Here is a 26087-nt window from a genome sequence, read left to right as displayed (position 1 = left end):
GAGCTGCCCTGTGGGTTTGCATGTGCGTTGAATTGGGGATACAGGCAAGCCGGCTACACCATCAGCTGCCAACCATCAGGGTGGAAACCTATCATCTGTGTGCATTAAGCCACAGGCATATGACAGATGGGTGTTTACCTACAGAGGGGATGGCAAGTGTGTGCAGTGTGTGTCTTACTAGAAGCCTGTGCGTCACCAAGAATCGTGTCAAAGAGTGATGGGAATATGGATTAATGAAATGCCCCTATTCAAGGCCATCTAGGTCCTGCCCACACCTGCCCACACCTGCTCATACTTTGGGGATAAAACTGGTCAGCGGAGCCCTGGTGGAGTAGCTCAGTTGGCTGGCGCCCCAGGGTCTCGGTTTGATCCCGGGTCAGGGGACACACAACAATCCACCGATGAATGCGTTTAGTGGGTGGAGCAATGAATGGAGGCCTGAGCTCTTGTCTGTGTGTATCTCTCTCCCCCGACCCTCCCCCCCCACTCCCTCCCTCCCTTCCTTCCCCTCTCTCTAAAAATTAGCAGATTAAAAAAAAAACTAGGGGTGTTCACATCGATGAAACCCATCAATAGAGTCATGCAACCATTTATCGGACTTCCAAACATATGCAGATATCACTTCCAGGAGCCATGTGGGGTACAGAAAGAAAACTACTGACATTAAAGTATCATTCCCTGGCTGGTGCAGCTCTGTGGACTGAGTGCGGGCCTGCAAACCAGAGTCGCTGGTTTGATTTCGAGTCAGGGCACATGCCTGGGTCTCGGCCTGGTCTCCAGTGAGGGACGTGTGAGAGGCGGACTTTGACGTGTCTCTCCCACATCTATATATCTCTTCCTTATTTTGTCCCTCCCTTACCCTCTCTCTAAAAGCAAATAAAATCTTTTTTAAAATGTGGGTGTGTGTTGGAGAGAAAAGGGACTTACAGAAATATATAAATAACTGATGCAACGTAGCTAGAAGGTGCTCGGGACAACTTGGCACGGACAGATCCGTGTTCTATAACGGTGTTCTAGGAGGACCACAAGCTGGAGTGATTCCTCGAGAGTGAGTATCAAGGAGGGCTTCCTGGGGAGGTGGCATTTGAACGTCTCCAAATCTTTAAGTAGATGTAAAATCTACATGAGTAGAACGCTTTGACAGACGTTAGAGTCTGGTTTTCTAGGGAGTCCTGAGAACGTCTCTCTCCCCTTCTGCAGAGGCGTAAACGGAGGCCCAGCGAGGCTGAACAGGTCGTCCGCAGTGGCGCAGCTAGCGAGTGGCGGGCACGACTGGATCCGGAGCCCCTGTGACTCCGAGCGCGGCGCTCCGGCTGGGAGAGGAGTCCACGAAGCCCGCGGAGCCCGCAGGCGGCGGGGACGCGGCGGGGGCGGAGCGGGAAGTCGTGGAGGGGCGGGGCCGGCGGAGGCGCGGCCGGAGCGCAGACGCCGCGGCTCGGTCCCTCTCCACCTGCTGGGCGAGCGCTCAGGCCATGGGCGGCCCGGCTGAGCCCCGCTGAGCCCGCCGGGCGGGCCATGGGCGACCGCGAGCGCAACAAGAAGCGGCTGCTGGAGCTGCTGCGGACGGCGGGCACGGGCAACGCGCACTGCGCCGACTGCGGCGCCGCGGGTAAGGGCGCGGGCAGCCGGGGACGCAGAGCCAGACCCCGGCCCGCCAGACCCCTCCCGTCCTCCCAGACCGGGTCCCGCCCCGGGCCCCCGCCGGACCCGGGTGTGACCCTCGGACACCTTCGGAGCCAGGCCCCCGCCCGCCCAGAGCGTGGATCTCCGACCCGCGCCGCTGGCCGCCCCCGCCCCCACCCCGCTCCTCCTCGCTCTGGACCCCCGCGCGCCTTCGGGACCCGGTGCCTCACCAGCCTGCTTGCCTCCCCGGCCAGACACCCTGCCCGCCCGGACCTCCGTCCCTGACGCCACTGCCCACATCCTCAGTCCTTGACATCCCACACGTCCAGGGGCCCCAGACCTCGCTCCGGAGCCCCCTGACCGTGCAGGGCCCGGGCCCCCAGGCGCCCCTGGTGGGAAATGTCAGATTCGCGTGGGAGTGTTTCCTGACAGTCTAGGAGCACGACTTCCCCACTTGCAGCTCCCCAGACGGGCGCTTCGGTGCCGGTCCCTCGGTCCTTCTTCCCTTCTCAGCTCCCTGGAGGCTTGTTGCTTGCACCCGCCTTGGCCTTTTGCCCGCATTCCCAGAACTTCCAAGATCTTTATCCCAGTCGCTAACGTGCCGTGGCCGGTGGGATGCTGGTATTCTTCGTACACCCCAGGTGGGGGACACCAGGAGAGAAGGGTTTCCAGCATGGGCGGAACTGGACATGGCCCCAGGAACCAAGCACTGCCTCTCCCAGTGCCCTCAGTCCAGCTCAGCTTTCCCTTCCCGCTCTCCATCAGTCCTGCTCCTGCCCTCTCGCCCCGCAGATCCTGACTGGGCGTCTTACAAGCTGGGCATCTTCATCTGTCTGAACTGCTCTGGTGTGCACCGAAACTTCCCAGACATCAGCAAAGTTAAATCCGTGAGACTTGACTTCTGGGACGACAGTACTGTGGAGGTAGCAAGGGGCACACGTGGAGAGCCTGGGAACAGCAGAGCTGGGGTGGGGGCAGAGGGTAGGGCACTCCCATTTTACAGGGAAGGAAACTAAGGCCCAGAGAGGGGCGCTAACTAGGGAAAGAGAACACAGCCTGTTGAAACTGTGGCTTAGACAGAGGCCCTGAGTTCAAGTCCTAGCTTTATCACTTGTTTATTTACAAACTGTGAGGCCGAGCTCGTTATTGAAACCAAGTTGTGGACCCTCAGTTTCCACATCTGTATTATGGGGATACTACTACCCCCCATCACAGGGCTGCTGTAAGGATTAAACGGAGGCCCCAGGCAGATACAAAGGAAGTAGTCAGTTAACAGCTGCTGTTCTCATTGGCTGAAGTCCTGGACTGGAGCAGGAGCCTCCCTATTCAAGTGTCCTGGGTCCGTTATCTCCCTCCAGTCCCCCTAGCCAGGATCCGTGGAGATGGCAGACACCTGCAGCCCAGGCGAAAATGTCAGTTTGGCCAGAAAACCTTCAGAGTGCAGGCAGTTCTAAATGATGCTGGTTGGCTGAGGATGTCAAGGGCTGCTGGGGAAGCAGGCCCAGGGTCTCTGAGTGCCCACGCTGTGCTAGGCTACTGGGTTAGATGCTTTACTCATTCATGCAACACCTAGTTGCTGGATGCCTACTATGTGCTGGGTGTGGGAAGAGAGCAGTGAGCAAAATAAAGTCTCTGCCCACACGAAGCTTATATTCTAATGTAGAAGGACAGGAAATCAGCAAACCAGCACATAAACCCAAAGGCTACTTATTTGTATCTTTTTTTTCATTTATATTTTTTCTTGATCACTTTGATCCTTTTTTTTTTTAAAGATTTTATTTATTTTTAGATAGAGGGGAAGGGAAGGAGAAAGAGAAGGAGAAAAGCATCAATGTGTGATTGCCTCTTGTGCTCCCCACTGGGGACCTGGCCCACAACCCAGGCATGTGCCCTGACCAGAATCGAATCAGTGACCCTTTGGTTCTCAGGCCAACACTCAGTCCTTTGAGCCATACCAGCCAGGGCTTATTTGTACCTTTTAACTCTCCTGTTACATTTTCCTCAGTTTTGTAGGTGAGACCCCTGAAGCTCGGGGGTTGAGTATTGGCAAAGAGTCACTCCCACTCCATGAAACGAGTGGCACATCTGGGATGTGAACCACTCTGCTGGGGTCCAAAGCCCATGTGAATGCTGTGATACAACCCGGTGGTCCATGGGGAGGAGAGCAGGGTTCACCCTATCAACCCGGTGTATTTTCCCCACACTGCCTTCACCCCAGAGATGCCACTGCTGTCACTGAGTACTAACTGTTGGTCACAGTCACTCTTGGCACATGTGCTTCTGGGCCTCTCAGGTGTCACAGGCCCCAGTGGTAATCCTGAACTAGTACTCTATGGGGCCAGCATTGGCTTCCATCCTTCACCTACATGTACCACCTGCACACTTGCAGGGGGCTGTTGCTGGGGGTCCTGGCCATCTGTGGAGGGGGTGGGAGGAAGAACATGAGCTTTGGAGTTAGATAGGCCTGGGTTCAAATCCCAACTCTCCACTTACTGGCTGTGTCACCTTGGGTAAGTCACTTAACCTCTCTGAGCCTCAGTTTCCTCGTCTCTAAAACGGGGAACATCATATTGAAATGGTTAAGGGGGTCAAGTGAACTAAAGTATGGGAACTATAATGTGCTCTGCCTCTGTGAGGTACAGTTGTTACAGCACCTCATGGCTCCAGGCTGGGGCTTTCCCGTAGCCTGGTGACAGCCTGAAGGGAAGTGCCAGACTCCTCCGGGACTGTCTCCTGACTCAGCATAGGAGCCAGTGAAAACAGTGGCCTTCTGGGCAGACCCTGGTTTCATTTCACATTTTTCAAGTTCTAATATTATCATCAAGTTGCTGTTGTTTTGCAGTTTATGTCCCACAACGGGAACCTCCGCGTGAAGGCCAAGTATGAAGCCAAAGTCCCTGCTTCCTATTACATCCCCCAGGCCAGCGACTGCCTGTGAGTGCTTGATTTCCTGGTCCCAATCTTTGTGTGCAGTGGTCTCCCCTGTGGACCTGGTCAGCAGGTAGATCCGGGAAAGAGCTTGGTACTGTCATGGAGAACACCCAAGGCCTAGTTTAAACCCTTCTCTGTCTTCATTGTGTGGGCTGCCATTACCACCCTCTGGGACTCAGTTTTCTCTTCTTTTCTTCTCTCACCTGAGGACATCTTTTTTCATTGTTTTTTAGAGACAGGAAGGGAGAGAGAAACATTGATGCAAGGAAGAAGCATCGACTGGTTGTCTCCTGTACTGACTGGGGATTGCATGTGGCTGGACAGGGGATGAACCTGCAACCTAGGCCTGTGCCCTGAGTGGGAACTGAACCGTAACCTTCTGGTTATGGGATGACGCCCCAGCCAATTGAGCCAAACCAGCTAGGGCGGGACTCAGTTTTCAAAGCTATGAAATGGGACATTTTCTCTGTTATCTGCCCCATTTGCCTCTTGTTCTCACAGGTGGTGGCTAACTTGATAGAGAAGAGAAATGCTGGTGTTTTGGCAGTACACATGTATTCCAGCTACTTCCTGCAGAGTGTTATGCTTAGGGCTGTCCCAAAGCAGCTGCCTGGGCCCCAGATCCTTAAATAATAGCCATAAGAAAATAGGCTGTGAGTATTTCTTGAGCTTTCCCTATATACCAGGCCCTGTGCTACATAATTATGTGCATTAATTTGTTTAATTCTCTCTTTGTTTGATTCTTGTATGTGGTGCCCTGAGTGAAGATTGAACCTGCAACCTTGGCATATCAGGACAATGCTCTAACCAACTGAGCTACCCAGCCAGGACCTAGGGCCTAATCATCTTGCCCCTCCTTTGCCACTCAACCCTTTGCTCCAAGGGGAAGGGAACAAGCATTTGATGAGCACCTACTATGTGCTGAGCTTTGCCCATGCTACACAGATGACTTGTCATAATTCCAACAACGGCCCTGCACTTTAACCCCTTTTAGCTGAATATTAATGGCCTCCACCCTTTAGTTCTAACAGCCCTCCAAATTCAGCCCTGGCTGGTGTGGCTCAGTGGGTTGAGCGCTGGCCTGCAAATCAAAACATCACCAGTTCAAATCCCAGTCTAGGGCACACGCCTGGGTTGCGGCCCCAGGTCCCCAGGGGGGTGGATGAGAGTCAACCACCCATTGTTTTTCCCCCTCTCTTTCTCCCTCCCTTCCCCTCTGTCTAAAAATAAATGAACAAAATCTTTTTAAAAAATTAAATAAAATAAAAATGAAAGCCTTCCACATTCCCGACCTCCGAGGACCAGGACTGGGGCCTCTGACCCTGTGACTCCGGGCTCCCCGGTGGGCTTGGTGACTCTCCTCGGTGTCCTGCGTGAGGATTATGCCTTAGATAGGACTCTTTGTTTTTGTTGGTTGGTTTTGGTTGTCAAATGATCTGTAGTTGAAGTATTTCCCTTGTGGTTCTTAACTGGCCATGCATTCCACCGCACCGCTGCTGACGTCACCTCTGACGTCACCTATGACGTCACTAGGGGCGGCCACCCACATCTCAGCCCGTGGACTCGGCAGCCCCCAGGACCTCTGTAATGCTTCCAGAGAGTTCTCTAGCTAAAGATCAGTGCCGCATGTGTCAGGCAGTGTTGACGACCTTGTCAAAAGCAGTATTTCTGCCGTGCTTAATGTTTCTGTCTTGGGTTCTCTGAGGGCTTCGATGACCAGGCCAGAGGCAGGAGGCAGTGCCTCAGTCTGGGCCCATCTGTCCTGATGGTCCGTTTCACTGTGATCCTCAGACCCTTCCCACCCCCCGTTCCTTGGGCGATATCATCACCAACCTGTTCTGGAGACAGACCCAGAGGGCGGAGCTTGCGGGCCAGGGCAGACGTGGCACTGACTTCCCCAGCAGTGCACCTTGGGTGTACAGCTTCGACCTTGTTGGGGTTGAGCTTTGGCGGCACAGTGGAGGCCGCTGGTGTCGGATGAACCCGGAGTCAGAACGACCAAAGGAAGTTGCACTTAAGCCTCCTTCAAGCCAAAGAGCAAGATAGGACTCTCGATTGAAAGTGACAGAAACCCCATTAAAACCGGCTTAGGAACAGGATGTTATGCGTTCTGGGGATCAGATGCAGGAAGGACAGAGGTGGTGTCACCCTCAGAAGGACAAGCCGGGACAGACACTGTCAGGCGTCTCACACCCGCCTGGCTCTCCACCTTGCTTCTGTTCCTCCGCTGGGCTTCTTTCACACAGCTGGGAGCAAGGCCGCCTCTGGCTCCAGCTCCAGCTTGCCAGCTTGCCTCCAAGGAGGGCTTCTGATTCCTGCCTCTGTAGGTTTTGCTCCTTTTGGTCCACACAGCCCTGGGCAGGTTTCTGACCAGTTTGGGCCAGTGCCCAGCTCTAGGTCGCTCCCTGTGGTTGTGGGGCTGAGGTCACATAAACCTTGGAACATTTACCTCAAAATTGTGAGAGAGTAGCAAATAATTGAATTAAGTCCGTGGTTTTTCTGCAGGGTCATGGAAGACAATACCCGATTGGGCTAACATTAACTACCTACTATGTGTCGAGCGTGGTACTAGGCCCTTTATGTACATTTAAACCCACCCTGTGGAGTACTTGGCCTAGTCCTCAAGTTCAGAGGAGTTAAGTCTCTTGTTCTTGGTCACACAATAGATAAATGGTAGAGTGGGACCAGGTCCGAAATGGTCAAACCCCAAGCCCACCACTCTGTCCAGTGTAGCATGCCCAGAGTTCACCAACGGGCCACAGGAAGAGGCCGCTGGGCTCTCCAGGCTTAAGCGAGGAGCACGCAGGCAGAGGGAGCAGTAGATGACCCAGAGGAGCTGGTGTCTGTCTCACTGACCTAGAGGGCTGAGGCCGGGTGGGGATAGCCTGGTGGTTTTTGTATAGACCACTGGCAACATCTGAAGACATTTTTAAGTATCACTAGAAAGAGAAAGCTACTGGTATCCAGGGGGCAGAGGCCAGGGGTGCTGCCAGACATCCTACAAACCACAGGACGGCCCCCACTACAGGGCTCATCAGCCCCAAGGCTGAGTGAGAGCCGCTGCCGTGCTGCTCCCACCCTCAGCTGCAGGGCCCCCGAGCACCCTCTGTGGCCAGCGTGCATCAGACCCAGCTGACCAGAGCCTCTCTCTTTTCAGGGTCTTGAAGGAGCAATGGATTCGAGCTAAATATGAGAGGCAAGAATTTATGGCTGATGGGAAAACCATCCCCCCCTCAGGTACAGTTCGTTTTCGTCATCTGAGGTCTGGGTGCCAGCGAGTCCTGGGAAACACAGCACCTGACTATTAGGAGCGAGGTCCCACTGAGAGGAAGCTGCTGCTCTCACTCCAGCCCCAGAGGCCCGGACGTGGGTTTCTCTGCCTCTGAAGCAACAGTACCTTACTTGGTGGGGTTTTATGGCCTGAGTGGACAAGAGGCATATTTGTCTCGGGCCCTTTGCAGGGCCCCACGTGTGTAGAGCCTTAGTCTAAGTTGCAGGAAGACTCACCCACCAGGACCACACCCCTGCTCCCCGGCTCTTGTAGCCCCGGGCGCGGCACAGGCTCGGGAAGCCTCCTGGGCTATCGTTCAGCCTCCTTTCTGCCTTTGTGCGAGGCGCAGCCTCATTGGGGGGCCCTGGGCCTGTGGTAGTGTCCACCCCGCTGCTCTGTGCGTCTAAGCTGACACAGACCCTCCTCGGGGACCAGAGGCAGCCAGTGCTCGAGTCCCCTGCCTACCAGGAGCACGTGTCTGAAAGCCACTCATTATTCCGGCTCTCTGGAGAGCGTCACTAGGCTGGGGTCAGTGTGAAGTCACCAGTACAGTTTCTCAGTACTCAGCCTACGTAAGCATTCACTGTGTTTTCTTAAGAAATAGCCAAAGAAGAAAAGTTGGGAGGAGTCCAACTGAAATCCTAACATGTTGCAAATGTAGCCCAGGTAGGACCCCCGTGCCCTGCACCTGTAATACCTAAGTTAAATTCAAGACGTTTGAGCAGCAGGCGGGCGGTTATTTTTAGTCCGAGACCCTACAAATCTTGCGAGCTGCTTGTTTGTCTCAAGGCCGTGGGTGTTCACTCCGTCTCATTCCTTGGTGGCAAAGGTAACCGGGAAGGGTTCCTGTGGAAGCGGGGGAAGGACAATGCGCAGTTCCTGAGAAGGAGATTTGTCCTCTCGGCCAGAGAAGGCCTTCTGAAGTACTACACTAAAGAAGAGGTAAGAGGCCGGACCGGTGAGGGGTCTCCTCCCTGGGCACTGGGCTGTCACCCTGCTCAGGTCTGCATTTCAATCAGTGGTGCCTTGTCTTATGGGGGATCTCAGCTCCTGGGGGTCAGGCACCACATCCTGTTTTCCGGGGTTACACAGTCAACCCAGTCCACTGAAAACACACCCTCTGTTCACTGAGAATGGGCTTAGTCTGGTCGTGATGAATGAAGCCTTTGACGATCACTTGGTTCTACTTCATTTCTTCATACAGTCAGGACATATTTATTGAGCACCTACTACATGCTAACATTATTATAGGCACTGGGCGTGCAGCAGTGAACTAAACCAAACTCCCATTCTCTTGGAGCTTTCCTGCTAGTGGCAGGAGACCGGTGGTCATCAAAACCTGCATCAGTAGGTGACATATCAGGTGTCAGTGAGTTCTGAGAAGTAAAACCAAAGGGTGCTGGGAGTGTGGTTGCCGGGGTGCAAGCGCACGGTGGTCGGGGAAGGCCTCCCTGATGCCATCGGGGCAGAGGACCCAGAAGTGTGAGTGAGTTATACAGCTGCGTGGGGAAAGGAGGTCATGGGAACAGCACCTACGGAAGCCCTGAGTGGGTCCCGACCGGCACATCCACCTGTGTGCTGATTAGAAATGATGACCCTTCTGAGGGGGTACAGCCCCCAGGGTCCCCATCTAGACAAGCAGAAGCCTGGATTCCAGTTCTCACATGCATGCTCAGTGGCGGTGTTCTTGCTCTGTGCACACTGCTCACCGTGTGCCGCAGCCCCGGCCTGAGCTACGAACGAGGGTTTGGTGGGTGTTCAGGGCATCAAGTTGGGCAGAGTCACCAGGCAAGGAAAGGGTGGGGGGAGGTGAGCTCACCCAGTGAAGGACCAAGCTGGCCACAGGAAGACTTGTGTTTTTTTTCTGGAACAGTTTATTGAGACATAAATTCACATACCATACAATTGACCCATTTAAAGTGTACAGTTAGTGGCTTTTAGTAATTTACAGAACTGTGCAACTATCACTACAACCTATTTTAGAACATTTTTGTAACCACAAAAAGAAACCTCACACCAGTGAGCTAACTGCAGTCCTTCATTTCACCCCACCCCTTAGTGCTAGGCAACCACTAATCTACTTTCTGTCCCTGTAGATTCAACTCTCTGGACATTTCCTATAAATGGAATCACGCAATATGTGGTCTTTTGTAACAGACTTCTTTCATTTAGCGTTACGTTTCTGAGGTTCGTTCTGACGCTGGTAACGTGTCAGTACCGAGTTCCTGTCTATTCCACTGTAGGATCCCTCACACTTCATCTGCGCATTCATCAGTGGGCGGACATTTGGACTATTTCCACTTTTTGACAAGTATGAATAATGTTGTCGTGAACGTTCACACACAAGTGTTCGTGTGGACACATCTTTTCATTTTTCTTAGGTACAAACTCAGGAGTAGACTTGCCGGATCATGTGGTAACTATGTTTAATTTTTTGAGGAATTGCCACACAGTTTTCCAAAGTGACTGCTTCATTTTATATTCCCACCAGCAAGGTATGAAGGCTCCGATTTCTCCACATCTTCACCAACAATTATTATTGTGTCTTTTTAGTGGGTGTAATGTAGGATCTCATTGCGATTTTGATTTATGTTTACTTGATGGCTAATGATGTTGAGCATTTGTTTTTCATCTGCTTGTTGGCCATTTCTTCTTTATAGACACATCCATTCAGATCCTTTCCCCCTATTTTAATTAGGTCATTTGCCTTTTTATTATTGAGTTGTAATAGCTCTTTGTTCTGGATATAAGTTCTTTATTGGATGTATGGTTTACTAAAAATTTAGGCTTTTGTGTTTTACTCTGAGGGGGAAGCCACAGGAGGGTTTTGAGCAAAGAAGTGATCGAATTTGACTTAAACTTTTTGAAAGGGGCACGTTAGCCCCTGCTGGGTGAGGTTGGGGCAGGAAGGAGACAGGAGTGAACTCGGAAAACCAGTGAGGAAGCTACTGCAATAACTCAAGGGAGGAATGATGGGTTAGACCAGGATGGTGACGGACCAGGCGGTTAGCAGTGGTCACATTCTGCATATATTTTGGAAGTAGAGCCAATAGGATTTACTGGACTGGATGTGGGGGGTGGAAGTAAGAGGCATCAAGGACGACTCCCAGATTTGTACCCCGTACCCTTACAAGGATAGATTTGCCGCTAGATGCAATGGCAAAGACTTAGCTCCCTGAGGGGATGACGAAGAGCCCTTTTCCATTTGAGATGCTCACTCGCTCATCACTCACTCGCTCAATAACAGTGGAGAGGCTGAGAGAGGAGGGGGACAGAGGAGTCTGAGCTTTGGGGAGAGTGTGCAGCTGGAGTCAGCAGCCTGGAACCTGGTGTAGCCAGGTGTGGGGCCAGGATCACCCAGGCAGCAGTGCAGGTGGGTGGGGAAAGACGTCTGAGGACTGGGTATGTTAGTTATCTGTTGCTGAGTGACAAAACCACCATACAACTTAGAAGCTTAAAGTGTCCACTTATTATTTCCCACAGACCTGTGGGTCAGGAATTCGGGCAGGCCATGGCTGCTCCGGTGCCCTCCCTGTGGCTCCGCTGGGGCCCTGGCCCTGCTGCATGTAGCTGGCAGTTGGGCTGGGCTACCAGGCCCAGGAAGCCTGCACCCCCTCGCCTGGTGCTTTGGTTGCCCTGTGGGGCCTCTGTCTCTCTGTGTGGTTGTTTCTCACTCAGGAGTCCAGCCTGAGCTTCTTTACAGCCTGGTGTCTGTCTTCCCTGTAGCAAACGGGGGTGCTCCTGTGCTTATAGGCTGGTCCAGGAACTGGCTTCTGTTGGCCAAAGCAAGTCATGCAGCGGCCCCAGTTCAAGGGGAGGGGATATTGATTCTCCTCTTGATGGGTAGAGTGGCGTGGGCACCCTGGGAAGGAAGGAGTCAGTAAGGGTCCTATTTGGGGGTTATTTCCCACCCTGAGCCCTGAAACAACCCAGTATTTAGAGGACAGAAAGAGGAGACATTTCCAGCAGGGAGAGTGTGAAGGAGTGGCCAACAGAGTAAGAGCAGGATGAGCTCTGAGCACTTGAGTCTTCACCCCACTCTGTTTCCTGCATGTAGAAGTCACTGGGCATTTCCCCTGTTGCTTTCGTGGACAGACCAGTGCAATGCCGGACGGCCTGTCCCCCGTGGTGGCCATCTAGGGCTGAGTGAATGACGACGGGGGTGAAGAGTATTGATCCTCCGAGTGAGAGCAGGGATTTCTTCTCAATCCGCAATGTAGAGCACTGGAAACTGTTGCAGGCACAAGAGGCGGGAAGAGAAACTAGTGCTGTGAGTCAGGAGGGGCCACTGAACCCCAGCAGCCGCTGGGAGCAGGTCCCGAAGAGCATCTCTCCTTGGTTGGGAAAAGTTGATTTGTTTCTCAGTCCTCAGCCAGTTCAGTCTAAAACAGTCTAAAAATAACATGAGTTGCCTTTGTTCTTTTTTACTTCTTTCCCAAAAGGGAAATTAAAAAAAAATCCTTACCCAAGGATATGTTTATTGATTTTAGAGAGGAAGAGAGAAAGAGAGAAATACCAGTGTGAGAAACATCCATTGGTTGCCTCCCATCTGTACCCCAACGGTGACCTAGATCTGTGCCCTGACCCAGCCCAGGGTCGAACCCGCAACCTTTTGGTGTGCAGGCCTGAGCTCCAGCCAACTGAGCCACCCAGGCAGCGCCCAAAAGGGAAATGTTTTAAATTATGAAAGTAACTCACTTCTGTGTAAAAACTTGGGGTAATACAAAAAAAGTAACTAAAGGATAAAGAAAGTGAGACTCAGAAGATATCTCAGCATGACACAATGTTAATACCCAGAACACACACCAAAAAAACCCCTACAAATCAAGAAAGAAAAAAAACCAATCCATTAGAAAAATGGCAAAGGAAATGGACTGGCAGTTCAGAGAAAAGAAAGCCAAAAGGCCTGCTAAGGAAAAGGAGAGACGCTCAGTGTCTCTGGCAGTCGGGGGATGCAGCTTAAAACCTCACTGAGATGCGCTGCGCACTCACCATGCAGCTAAAGTTTAAAAGGCGGCACCACCAGCTGTCGGCAAGGATGTCGGGAAACTGAAACTCTCACGCATTGCTGGTGGGACCTGAAATAATACAACTTCGTTGGAAAACTATCTGGAAGACTTTTTAAAGATTTAATTTATTTATTTCTAGAGAGAGGGGAAGGGATGGAGAAAGCGAGGGAGAGAAGCTTCGATCCGTTGCCTCTCACATGCCCCCAACTGGGGACCTGGCCCTCAACCCGGGCATGTGCCTTGAGAAGGAATGGAACTGGTGACCTTCTGGTGCAGGCTGGTACTCAACCCCCTGAGCCACACCAGCCAGGGCACAACTTGGCAATTTTTAATACAGTTAAATATACACCTAACCACATAACCCAGCCATCCCACTCCTCAGTACTTACTGGAGAGGAACAAAAACACGTCCACAAGCAATTTGGCCCTGGCCAGGTGGTCAGTTGGTCAGTGTGTCGCTCCGCCACACTGAGGCTGCGGGTTCCATTCCCCACCAGGGCACATGCAGGGCACTGGTAAGGGAATAGCAAATCTCACCCTCCCTCCCTCTCTCTCTCTTTCTAAAAATCAGTAAATAAAAAAAAAAATTTAAGATTTATATGCACAAATGTTCATAGAAGCTTTACTTGTAATAGTCAAAACCTGGAAAGAACCCAAATGTCCATCCACAGCTGGATGAATAAACAAACTGCATGTAGTACATCCATCGAATGGAATATTACTCAGCAATAACAAGGGACAGAGTACTAAAAGTACAGTGATGTAGATTAATCTGAAAAATATTACTCTGAGCAAAAGAAGCCTTTCACAAGGATGTGTGCTATGTAATTCCTTGTATGTGAAATTCTGCAGCGAGCAAGACTGCTCTGTGCCAATGGAAGGGACATGAGTGGCTGCCTGGGTGGGGTGGGGTGGGTGGGCTTGGCTGCAAAGGGCCAGGAAGGAACTTTTTTGGGGTGAGAGTGATGTTCCATACCTCGTTTGGGGTGTTGGTTACATGATCATATATGCTCGTCACAAATCAAACTTTACTCTTAAAATGAGTACCACTTATTGTTTATCAGTTATACCTCAATGTAGTTGATTCAATGAAAACAGTGAGATCCAATTTCAAACCCATCCTATCTGCAAAAATGTTAAAAATTTGCTCTGTCAAGTATTGGTGAGGAGAGGGGACAAGGGGAATGCTTCAATGTCATTTATGGGTGTAAAAGTTTTGAAAATCCTTGCTTGAGGAGCCATTCACTGATCCTAGGGACGGGGAAGAGAGAGAGAGAGAAGCACCTATTGGTTCCCTCTCGTATGCGCTCTGACAGGAGACCAAACACCAAGCCTAGGCAGGTGCCCTGACCGAGAATCAAATCTGCGGCCTTTTGGTTCGCGGGATGATGCTCCAACCAGCCGAGCCACACCGGCCAAGGCTATGGATATAAATATTGGCACAGCTACTGTGGAGAGCCATTCAGCAAAATCACTTGGCAGTTTCCAGTAAGTCAAAGGTATATGCACTTGTGACCTAACGATTCCATTCCTGAGTATACACTGTGACCTAGAAAAATGCTCAGATATGTGTGCAAGGCTGCAGCAAGAAATAAAAAGCAATCTCTGTCCGTCAGCAGCAAAAGTTGATGACTTCTGGTGTAGTCATTTACAGAAGCAAACTAGGTTGGTCTACCTCAACATGAAAAATGGAGACACCTGTATTTGAACAACAATTAAAAAAAAGAAAAGAAAAAATATCAAAACCACAGGAATAGAACTAAAATATATTATGTTGAGTGATAAATCCAAGACATAGAATGACCCGTGTAGCACGATCCCGTTTATGTGAACTAAAGCCCCTCCTAAACCAACTCCACCTGTTGTTTGCAGTTGCGGGAATGTGTGTGTAAAAGCAGAAAAAGTGAACAGGAAGAACAAACGTCAAACTCAGGACAACGATTGGCTGCGGGAGTGGAGGGCGAGAAAGGGGCGGGATGAGTAATAGTGGGGAGATTTGGCTCTGTTAGTGATGTCATATTTCTTTTTAAAATATGGACATTTAAAATTTTCACTTTTAGAGCAAGGGGGAGGGAGGGAGAGAGAGAGAAAGAGAGAAACACTGATCAGTTCCCTCTCTTATGAGCCCCAACCTGGGACCAAACCTGCAACCTGGGCAGGTGCCCTGACCAGGAATGGAACCTGCGACCTTTCAGTCTGCAGGATGAGGCCCAGCCAACTGAGCCACACTGGCCAGGGTGGTGTCGTATTTCTTTTAATAAAAGGAACAATACTGACAAAGTTAGATGAATTTTAATTTTTTTAGTATTTTTCACATTAAATATTTTTAAAGAAAAGTCTTCCAGTAATCTTTCAAGAAGGCCATTGTTAAGGGTGTTGTTAGTGTAGGGCCCTGGCCGGGTGCTCAGTGGGTTGGAGGGTCCTCCTGATTCTCCAAGGTCGCGGGTTCGATCTCCGGTCAGGGCACGTACAGGAATCAAACGATAAATGCATCGATCAGTGGGACAACAAACTGATGTCTCTCTCTCTCAAATCAATAAATAAAAATTAAAGAAAAAGTGTGTTAGTATAAATCTGTCTATACTTTTTATGCATATTCATACATATAGGTTGTATATGTAAATATATGTGTGTAATATACGTATATACTATGTATATACAATATATACTACATATGAATATATATCACATATACATTATATACTGTATATATACATATTTTCCTCTCTGTGTGTGTATAATTTTTGTTTTAGTAGGTTCCTACTATAGATCCTTTCTGGGACTTGGTATTTTTCATGACTATCATGGGCATTTGTTCATATTAGTAATACTGATGTGCTGTAAATTATTCTTTTAAAAAATTTGTTGTATTTCATTGTGTAAACATGATTTATTAATTTAACTCATTATCACTAATGGACATTTAAATAATTTCCTTTTTTTACTATTATAAGCAACACAGCAATAAGCATCTTTTCACATACGTGTTTGTGAAGTAACACAATTACTTCCTCGGATCCTCAGATGCAAAATTGTGAGTCACAGCAAAATACTTAATGTTTTATAAATATGAGCAAATTCCCCTCTAGAAAAGGCAGCCAACAGACCTTTCTCCAGCAGTGAGAATGTTCTTTCTCTGCCCCATTCCACACCCCAGCCACCAGTCTCCAGGTTTCCTTCAGCACTTGAAATGGGGCTGAGTAAGGAACCGAAGTTTTATCTTCACTGAATTTCAACTTTAATAGCCACATGGGTTAATGGCTAACGCAGCTCTACAGTGCTTGTATAATTTTTCTCTCTCATCAGTTACGAAGGGAAGCATTTTTTTCTCTTCTTTTCTCAGCATTCATCAGTGATTGAACGGTGTTCCAGACCCCTGAGAACAGAGAGCACGCCACATCTGCTTTTATGTGCTTTATTTTGTTGATTTGGTTCAGAAAAAGTGCTACGGCTACAAAGCTTGCAGAGTCCTGAGTTAAGGCTTCCTGAGCCCCGTTCCAGCTGAAAGAGGCCAATCTGATTAAGCAGGAATGGCAGGATAGGATGGCTGAATACAGGGCAGAGTACAATATCTGTCTTTTTTTTAAATACAGATTTTATTTGTTTAGTTGTAGAAATAGGGGAAGGGAGGGAGAAAGAGAGGGAGAGAAACATCGATGTGCAAGAGAAATATTGATTGATTCTCACATGCCCCGGACCAGGGACCTGGCCTGCAACCCAGGCACCTGCCCTGACTGGGAACCGAACCACTGACCTTTCAGTTTGCAGGACAATGCCCAGCCTACTGGGCCGCACCGGGTCAGGCATCCGTGTGTCTTGATATCAGAGCACGAACATTTAAAACACATGAAAAGTTACAAACTGGTTTTCTGTCTGCACTAAGACCTTGGTGAGGGTGATAAGAAATCGCCCTGGCATCCTGAGTATCCATTTTCTCTCTTCCAGGGTAAAGGCCCCAAGGCTGTCATCAACATCAAGGACTTGAATGCCACCTTCCAGACGGAGAAGATAGGGAACCCCCATGGGCTGCAGATCACCTACCAGAGAGAGGGCCACATTAGGAACCTGTTTGTGTATCACGAGAGCGGCAAGGTGAGACGTCGGCCCCAGCTCAGCACCGGGGCTCTGCAGGCCCAGTTCACCAGTCCCTGCCGCTTGAGACGTGCAGCTCCTGTTTGCCTACACCTGCTGCCACTTTCTGGTCAGGGACAGAGGTGTGAGGAAGGCAGAGCGAGATCAGGGAGAGGAACCTGGCACATGCAATGGGTGTGTCTGGACAGTGCGCATTCACTAGGGTAGGTGATCTCAAAGTAGACAGCTGTAAGGCTGTGGCAAAGAGGAAAAATCTGTATAGAGGATGAAACAAACAAACAAAACTTCAGGAGCCAGACAAATGTGCATGCAGTTTGGAGTTGGTCCCAAGGTCATACCGGCTTGTGACTGGAGAGACCTGCAAAGTGAGGGCCTTCCCAGGGTCTCCCAGGGACGGCCCCATTCTGTTAGTGCCTGGGACGCAAGAAGGTTCTTAACTCCCAGCACAGGAGAGCTCACCACTCGGAACACCAGGCCTGCACGCCCAGCCTGGGAGAGACAAAGGGTTACTATGTTTCATTCCTTCTAAACCACATCCAGATGAGCTTCTCAATCACCAGGTTACATCAAAGTGCAACACTACAGCTATTTGAACAAGTCTTTCTTCCTCCAAATTCCTGGGAGAAAGAATCTGATAAGCCCAGTCCAGCCTCTGTACTGGTTCAGCCACGGTCCAGTTGCTGTGGCCAGGAAGGGGCGGGATAATAGCAGCCCATGGGGCTGCAGCTGTGGGTGCATGGTGGGTGGGTGAGAATGCGTGGGGGCAGTTCTCATGGAAGCAGAGCTTGGGCTACAAAAACCTATTACAACATCTAAACTAACCTTCGGGATGAGGAGGATGTTCTAGGTAACAGGTATGTGTGGGGTCAGGGGAGCGAGGTGGGTGAAGCATAGTTCTGGGAGGGGGGAGCATGTGTGGGATGGCAAATGGCCTTGTATTGAAGGAGCTCAGAGGACAGAGTAAGTCCTACTGAAGAGCTTAGATTCTCTAATTTGCAAGCAGAAGATCACTTGGACCCTAGGAGGGGCAGGGGCGTGGGGACCACCTGGACAGACAAATGGAGGCAGAGCCAGCTAGAGCAGCTGTTCACCTGCCGGGAGGTGGTGGTAACCCAGGCCGCCAGGGCTGCATTCTCCCCACAGTAGAAGGTGCTGTCAGCTGTGGCCTAGGTTGCACTGCAGGCAGGGAGCAGCCCCACTGGAGAAGCATCCCCAGGTGCACGTGCCCCCACCTGAAAACCGGTCTCTGACATCAAGTGTGTCCTGCTGACAGCATCACATCTTCTGAGAGATTGTCAGGAATGCAGAATCTCAGGCTCCACCCCACACCCACTGAATCCATATTTGCATTGTTTTTTAAGATTTTATTTATTTGTCTGTAGAGGGGAAAGAAAGGAGAGAGGGAGAAAAATATCAATGTATGGTTGCCTCTTGTGTGTCCCCTGCTGGGAACTGGCCTGCAACCCAGGCATGTGCCCTGACTGGGAATCAAACCGCGGTGGTTTGGTTTGCAGGCCTGCGCTCAGTCCACTGAGCTACACCAGCCAGGGCCCATATTTGCATTGTAACAAGATCCTCAGGTGGTTCATGCACCCGGGAGCAAAGGTCAAGGGCTGTCCTAGGCCACTGCGTAACTCCCATGCAGTTTACCTTGGTCCTTCCCCGTGACTCTGGGGTCTCCCTGTCAGTGGCTTCCCACCTGCTCAGGTGGGCCTCACCCTCGGGCTCTGGCCTTGGCCCCCCAGATGCCTGTGGTCAGCCCATAGGCCCCTGAGTGGCACTGGGACGTGTGCATGTGCTGAGTGTGTGTGCCCAGACCTAAAGACGCAGCCGGCTTCCTGCTGTCGCTCTCGGTTCCCCCACCCATCTGACTGGCTGTCCGTGTGTCCTTTGTGTTTGTCTCTGCAGGAGATAGTGGACTGGTTCAACGCCCTCCGCGCAGCCCGTCTGCAATACCTAAAAATGGCCTTTCCTGAGCTCCCAGAGCCTGAGGTGAGCTAAAAGTGGACTCCAGCTTCCGGGTCTTCTCTCTGCACCTCCTCTCCTTGTCTGCTGACCTCGAAGACACTCAGAGGCCAGGTTAGGTTGGTTTGTAGGCAAGACCTTGAAACTGGGGGTTGGGTGCTTCAGAGGGAAACCAAAGGCTTGCTCCTGGGGAGGCTGGGGGACTGTGGCCTCACACACGACAAGGTGGTCCCCAAAAGGCAGGTAAGGCTCTCCCCTTTGGGGTGCCTGGCATCACCCACCATGTCAAAAGGCTCAGGATTTGGGCATTTTTTCCTGACCTATTCCCCCTCTAAAAGGTACAAATAATTTTTACCACGCTGCTTACAAAGTGCTTTAGAGCCCGTTTTATCTCGTAATTCCTTTTAGCTCGCAATCCTGTAGCAGGCAGTTAGGTGCATTGATTATTCCCATTTTGCTGATGAGAAACTGAGTCCCAGGAAGGTCAAGTGGATAACCAGCGGCGGTTTTCCTGCTCCCACCCCCACCACACACACCTTTGCCCTTTTGGATTCTGGTCTTGTGAAGGCAGTAGGACCTTCCCCCTTACAGTTCTAGCAGGAACAGCCTGCCTTTCATGGCCCAGGTAGTGCTGAGCCTGGGAACGTCATGGTCATTGTCTTCAGATGGCGGGGGCATCCACATACATCTCTCAGGCTTGGCTTGGCTGGGGAAGCCAACAGGGTCGGGCAAAGGATGCTGCCTCAAGCCAGGAGGCCTGGGCTCTTGTGGATGCTCTGTTGTTAATGTGCCGTGTGACCAGCTCAGGTCACATCACCTCTCTGCACATGTTTCCAGATCTGTAAGGTGGTGGTTGATCTGGGTCATCCTCAGGGTCCCTTACAGCTTTGAGGTGCTACGATCTGGTGACTGTTTTAGGTCCTACTCTAAGAGGATTTTGTAAGTGATGGGGGTGGAGAGACCATGTTAATCCTGGGACTGTCTTACTCCAAATTGTTAGGTCCTCCTCAGAAGCCTGCATGCTCCTTCCTTCCGAAGTTTGCAGGCAGCCAAGTGCCTGGATGGGGCCACTGCAGGCCAGTGGTGCACGGAGACAGCACCTCTGGGAACGTGGTCCCAGCCGGGCTGGGGCAGGGTGCTGCAGTCTGCAGAGTCAGCACCCAGGGCTGGTGAAGGCGCGTTCCAGGGGGCGGGGGTGGGGAGTGCTGACTGCTGACTAGAGAGGACAGGAGGGCAAAGTGCAGATGCTCAGCGGGTTATCTGGGCCGGCTCTCCAACTTGCTGACCCCTGCAGAGGAAATTGGTCCTCGGCCAACATCCTCACTGTCCTCTTGCCTCCCTCATCTGCCATCGTTACCCCTCCTCTACCCCCAGTCTCCTCCCTGCTGGCCTCTCTCCTTGGTCCTTCCTGCTTTTCTGTCTATGTGAGGTCCTGGGCAATTACTCAGGTCTGGTTCAAGCTTAGGGATCCAGGTGCCAGAAACCCAGGGAGCCCTGGTAGTGGTGGGGTGCACTGGGAAGTGGGGTGCAGTGTTCCTGAGCTAAGGAACAAATGGACTCTGCAGCCGGAGAAGCTGATGTGTTACCTAGGGAAAGTCACCTCACCTCTCTGAGCTTCAGTTTGCTCATCTGTTGCCAAGGCGACAGTGCATACCTTCTGTAATTTTTGGGGCTATTGTAGAAAACAAGGCAGCTGAGGCACAATGAACAGTGCTGCACCCTCGTGCTTTTTCTTCTCCCAGTCATCTCCCTGGGCCTGGCCCAGCCCTGCCTTGGCTCGGGTCAGACTGTTGAGCAGTGGGGACTCTTTTTTCTCCAAATGATGGTGTTGGAGCCTACAGAACATGCTTTAGGGCGAGGGGAGCAGCACAGTTTGCATTTTCGGCTTTGGCGCACCAGTGTCCCCCCTTTCGGACTTCCCACTCCTATTCCCCAGACCTGGCTTCCCCTTTGCCTCCGCCCTGGGCCCCGGGACCCTGGAGCTCACCTGCTGCTCTGACGAGGCTGGGCTGTCATTGGCAGCTCTAGGCTTGGCTGGTCGACCCCCTGGAGCACAGGAGGCCAGCACCAGTCCCTGGAAGCCTCTCTGGGGATAGGATGGTGAGCTGGAAGGGACCCTGGAGGTCAAGTCATCCATGGAAACAGGCTCAGAGAGGCGAAAGGTGTGATCAAGGGAATACAGCTAGCTGAGGTCAGAACTGGAGCTAGAACTCCTGGTGCAGAGCTTTCCCTACCTTCCTTCTGCTGTCTCCTCCTCCCACAGGACCTTGGGGTCCTGTGTCAGCAACCCCACCAGTGGCCAGGTCTTGCCAGGGGCCCAAGGGGAGGCATGTTTATGCATTAGCCTGTAGTGGTGGGAGGACCACTAGTGTCTGTCCTGTGTCTGCCAGCCCTAAGCGTGAATCCCAGAGCTCCATCCCACCAGCAATGTGACCTTGGGAATATACTTGACATTGTACCATTCGGTGAGGATGGTAAAACCCACCACCTCGTGGGGCCTGATACACGGTAGACCTACGGGAGACCTGAAAGCTGGAAGCATTCCTTAAACTAAGTCCTTAACCCAAGACTCGGGTGTGCTGGGAAACCCTGCAAACATCCGGGTGCTGTCATCTGCCTCTGTTGAAATATTAAGTTGCATCCATACCACATTCCAAATATAACCCCGTGAACCGTGAGTATGCATCCTTCCCCATTCCACACTTCCCCTTTTGGGGGAAGCCAAGTTCAGTGGGGAGCCCTGAACCCCTGGGGTGTGAGTCAGGGGCTCAGTGTATGTCTCTCTTCCCCCAGCTCGTGCCCCTCATCACCAGGAACTACCTCAAACAAGGCTTCATGGAAAAGACTGGTCCGAAGGTACATTCTGCTGGTTCTCAGGGCATTTCCATGACCCCTGTCCCAGCGGGAAGTAGGGCAGGGCTTGGGAGGTGGGACAATGAGGAACAGGAAGTAAACCGATGTGTGAGGTCCTGGGGTCCAGGACCCAGTGCTTAGCTGGCCCGTGTGGCTGCAGGTGCCCCTCCCTCTCATTGGCATCCTCCCTCCTTATCCACACCACCACCCGCTTCTTTCCTCCTAACTCCCGGGAAAGCCTGGCAGAGAGGGACTCCTTGGGGATTGGCTTTTGCCTTTTCCAGAACTGTGTGCACTGGCCTGGGGTCCCACTGGGACCGTCCACGTGAGTCAGGGGCTAGAGATTAGTCTGCAAAAACATACCTATACCCCCATCTTGGGTGTCCACGTGGGCACGCCCCTCCCCAGCACAAACTCAGTCTCTGCTCTCATTTGCTAAACCCATCCTGGCCCTTCAGGGGCTGCTACGCCCACTTATCTATGAAGGCAAGGGAGCCTGGTTGCTTCTGTGTCTCCCACGGAGGATGGGGGGGGGCGTGGGGTGAGGGCTCCTGCTGCCCGAGGGCATTTCGGACCCAGCCTGGGTATTAGGGGGTCAGGGGCAAGGCTCCACGTCAGAAGTCTGGCTGGAGAGGGTGCCATAGTCGTGGAAGAGGAAGGGGAGGAGGGGGGAGGAGAAAAGGAAGGGAAAGGAAGAGGGAGCTCCCTAAAACGATGCCCAAAGTGGCAGCATCTCAGTGCGCTTTTGTTAAAGGTGTAACGTGTTGCCAGGATGGTTGTCAAGACTACCGGGAAAGGCAGCAATCAGTGTTAGCAATCACTGTGAAAGGAAGCCTCAGCTTGAAAACTAGTCAAAGGCTTGCAGGCTTTGCCTCCTTCTTTCAGCAGCCAGGGCACACCCGTCCCGAGATTCTTGCTCACAGGCTTTCTTTGCCCTGACCTAGGTTAGACTTTGGCCCAGGCCAGTGCTCTCGGCATTGCTGAGCAGGAGCCATTTCTGATAGATCCCCAGCTTCCTTTTTCTGAGACTTCTTGCGCACAGTCTAAGAAAGAGGAAAGGGCCTCTTCCCACCCGCAGCCGCACCTGAAGGCAGCAGGGTGAAGCTGGCAGCAGTGAGGAGGCAGGCAGGGCCTTCAGAACTCCAGGGCCTCAGGGAGGCGCCCTGGGGTGACTACCCAGGGACTGGCCTGTTTCCTGGGCTAGTGGAGGCCAGCCCTCTGACCCTGTGCTCCCCTGCTTAGCCAACTCTGGTACAAGGTTCCCTCTTTCACAGCAGAGAGAACCCTTCAAGAAGAGGTGGTTTGCCCTGGACGCCCAGGAACGGAGACTGCTCTACTATAAGCACCCACTGGTAAGAGCCACTGCCGGCCCCTCCCCAGTTCACTCTGAGATGGAGGTGAGGCCAGTCAGGGACTGTGGTGAAGCCACAGGGCTGGGGAGTCCTGGCAGGGGACGCGAGTTCCACCTTTGCTTGTCTCTAAGGTGTCTCCTGGGCGTCAGGTTACCTCTCCTGTCACCTGCAGGAAGGCCTTTGTGTATATCCAGAATGTAGTTCAATAGTTTGTTTCTTGTCCTCTAGTCTCCAGTTCTAAGCAGAAGGCTGGGAAGTGTAGTGGTTAGGAGTGTGGGTTCTAGAACTCAGCTGTGTGGGCTCTGGGTTCAGCCCTGTTGCTTTCAGTGCTGTGCCCCAGACAGAGTACTGAGCTCTCTGTGCCTCAGTTTCCTCCTCCGTAAAATATTAACAACCACACCTAAAACAAAAGCAAACTAAGAGATCAGCTAGATCAGGAGTGGAACCATAGAAATGAAGATCACATGGAGGGTTAGCAACAGGGAATTGGGAGGAGGAGAAGGGGGGAGAAGGTACAGAGAATAGGTAGCATAAGTGGTAGGTAGAAAATAGACAGGGGGGAGGGCAAGAATAGTAGGGGAAATATAGAATCTAAAGAACTTGAGACATGTGATCATAAACTAAAGGGGAGGGAGCGGGGGGAGGGGTGAGCAGGGAAATGAAGGGGGGAAATAGGACAGCTGTAGTGGCATAATCAATAAAATATATTTTTAAAAAAAGAAAAATAGGCTTAATGACGATGCCTTCCTGAGGGGTTGCCATGAGGATTGTATGAGTTACTACCTGAAAAGCACTTGAACCCCTGGTGTACAGTGTGATCTCTTGTATAGTCACAGCCTTTCAAATCCTGGGTCCCACCTAGTAGAAATCCCCAGTAGGGACATGCCCCCCACCCCTGCACCGCTTTCTAAAATAGAGCTAGGGGGTCATTGAGGCCGCAGGTGCCCCTCTGCCCTGGGTGTGGCTTCTGATGACCACGTGTCCTCTACTTTCAGGACGCCTTTGAGCTGGGCCAGGTGTTTCTCGGGAGCAAGGAGCAGGGGTACGAGGTGTATGAAGACCTGCCCAAGGGCATCCGAGGGAACCGTTGGAAAGCGGGCATCACCGTGGTCACCCCCGAGCGCAGATTTGTCTTCACCTGCCCCAGCGAGAGGGAGCAGCAGGAGTGGCTGGAGAGTTTTCGGGATGTGCTCTCCAGTCCCTTGACACCCCTCAGCCTCCTCAGTAAGATGCAGGGTCTGGGGGCTGCTCTCCGGGTCGAAGGCAGAGGGCAGGCAGGGGCTTCTTCTCCTGGGCTCAGCTCTGAGCCCTGACTCCCCGGTCATGGCTTCTGACCACGCTTTTCCATTTTCTTCTCTTCCTGCCAAAGGAAAGAGAGGACAGTGTGCACTGCTGCTGGAAAGCCCTCTCTGTCCACACTAAGTTCCTCTTTCAGGAGCCCTTCCCCAGCAGCATCTGGAGGAGGTTTGCCCTGGCAGGGCCTGGTTGGATGCCCTCTCCACTCAGCTGAGTCCAGGGCCCCAGCAGCCTCTGCCTCCGCCAGCCCCCTCCCCTAAGGCCCTTTTCCTGGAAAAAGAGCCTGTTATCATTAGCTCAGGTCACACCTGCCAGGCAGCTCCCAGGATCTGGGGTTCCTCCCCACTCACAGAGGGAAAGCTATTTTAGGGCCCTTTTTTCTGGGTCTTCCCTTCTGTCTGCCCTCCTCCTGCTGCCCGCTTCACTCCAGATATGCCCCGGGTAGGCTTCTCCATCTGCCAACAGCCCTGTGAGTAAAAGGGAGGCGTTCTGAGCTAGAGCAGGAGCCTCCTGGCCCAGGGCCTGGCTTCTGGGGCCCTAAGGAGAAGTTCTGTGTTTTGGAAAAGTACAGACTGAGCAAGTGACCCTACACGGCCCCCTGGGAGAAACCCTTGTGCCCTTTGAGTCTGACTGATGTAAATGCAAACTCTCCTCACTTTCCAAAATCTCAGGGCCAGTGGGCCTCTGGAACAGACTCAGAAGCTGTTCCTGAAGCTCGTCGGCGGGCGCCTTCCCTGGCAGCCTGTGCGTCCGCGTCTGTCTGTTTCTGTGGCTCACTCTCTGCTCTTCTCTTCCCCGATGTCCCCTCTGCCTCTCTCCCTCTCAGTCCTTTTAAAATTGCGGTTCCCCATCCCCTGCTGTCCCTTCCCTCCTGTAGGACTGCATTGGCACGGCCACCCCCTCACCCCTCTTCTTTTCCCCTTGCAGCTGCATCAACAGAGAGTGGACACAGCGGCAGGTGACCCACTGATTGAGCAACGGGCTGGCCACCAGCCACGGGAGCTCTCAGTGGGAAGGAGTGCTCAGCTCGGCCTTGGTTATGCAGCAGGAATGCCCTGCCGTTGGCAGCCATCGCTGGCAGTTGACTCTGCCGAGGCGAAAGTTTGGCCTTCACCCACCGGCTCCCTGGGCCTCACCTCTGCCCAGCCCTGGGGGCGGGGTCTGGTACAGAAGGACCTCAAGGCTCAGGACATCCTCAGTGAAGGTGCTGCAACGGAAAGGACTCCACCGTATCACACAAGTGGCATGCTTGTCCAGCTTCCCCCCCCAAAAAGTTTAATCTGACTCCAACCATAAGGAAACAGTCAGACAAGTCTGTGTTAGGGACAATTCTGCAACATAACTGGCCTGGACTCCTAAACAATGTCCATGTTGTGACAGATAAAGTAGGGGGAACTGTTGGAGACTGAAGGACACTAGAGAGCAACACCAGGCAATTTGTGATTCTTGATTGGATCCGGGGTTTTACGAGACAGCTATAAAGGACATAAATTTGAGAATGGGTGTATATTAGCAAATAGTATGGCAAGACTATGATAATTGTATTGTATTTGTGTAGGCCAACGCTCTTGTTCTTAGGTCATATGTATTGAGGTGGTCAGGGTAAAATAAAATTTTCTACCCACAACTGACTCTTGAATAGTTCAGCAAAAAATAAGTGTATGCGTTCATGTATATGTATAGAGCATACACATA

The 26087-nt window shown here is 51.9% G+C and overlaps 1 protein-coding gene across 4 annotated transcripts; it reads left to right on the top strand.

Moving 5' to 3' along the window:
• Positions 1 to 1417: 1417 nt before the first annotated feature.
• Positions 1418 to 26019, top strand: ADAP2 (ArfGAP with dual PH domains 2). Of its 4 annotated transcripts, none has more exons than XM_037143343.2 (11): positions 1418 to 1609; positions 2416 to 2546; positions 4466 to 4557; positions 7712 to 7791; positions 8655 to 8767; positions 16780 to 16926; positions 18835 to 18918; positions 21685 to 21747; positions 23022 to 23096; positions 24092 to 24320; positions 25320 to 25447. In XM_037143343.2, the coding sequence occupies exons 1-11, from the start codon at positions 1516 to 1518 to the stop codon at positions 25352 to 25354; spliced, it is 1143 nt and encodes a 380-aa protein (XP_036999238.2). In that variant the 5' UTR covers positions 1418 to 1515; the 3' UTR covers positions 25355 to 25447. The 4 variants fall into 4 exon arrangements, with proteins under 4 accessions (XP_036999238.2, XP_036999237.2, XP_036999236.2 ...); XM_037143342.2 differs by having other exon boundaries at positions 23019 to 23096; XM_037143341.2 differs by lacking the exon at positions 24092 to 24320 and having other exon boundaries at positions 25320 to 26019.
• Positions 26020 to 26087: the final 68 nt, after the last annotated feature.

This window comes from Artibeus jamaicensis, unplaced genomic scaffold, assembly GCF_021234435.1.
Source record: "Artibeus jamaicensis isolate MK-2021 breed Jamaican fruit bat unplaced genomic scaffold, CSHL_Jam_final contig_1998, whole genome shotgun sequence".
NCBI lineage: Eukaryota > Metazoa > Chordata > Mammalia > Chiroptera > Phyllostomidae > Artibeus > Artibeus jamaicensis.
This window is presented reverse-complemented; position numbering and strand designations above follow the sequence as displayed.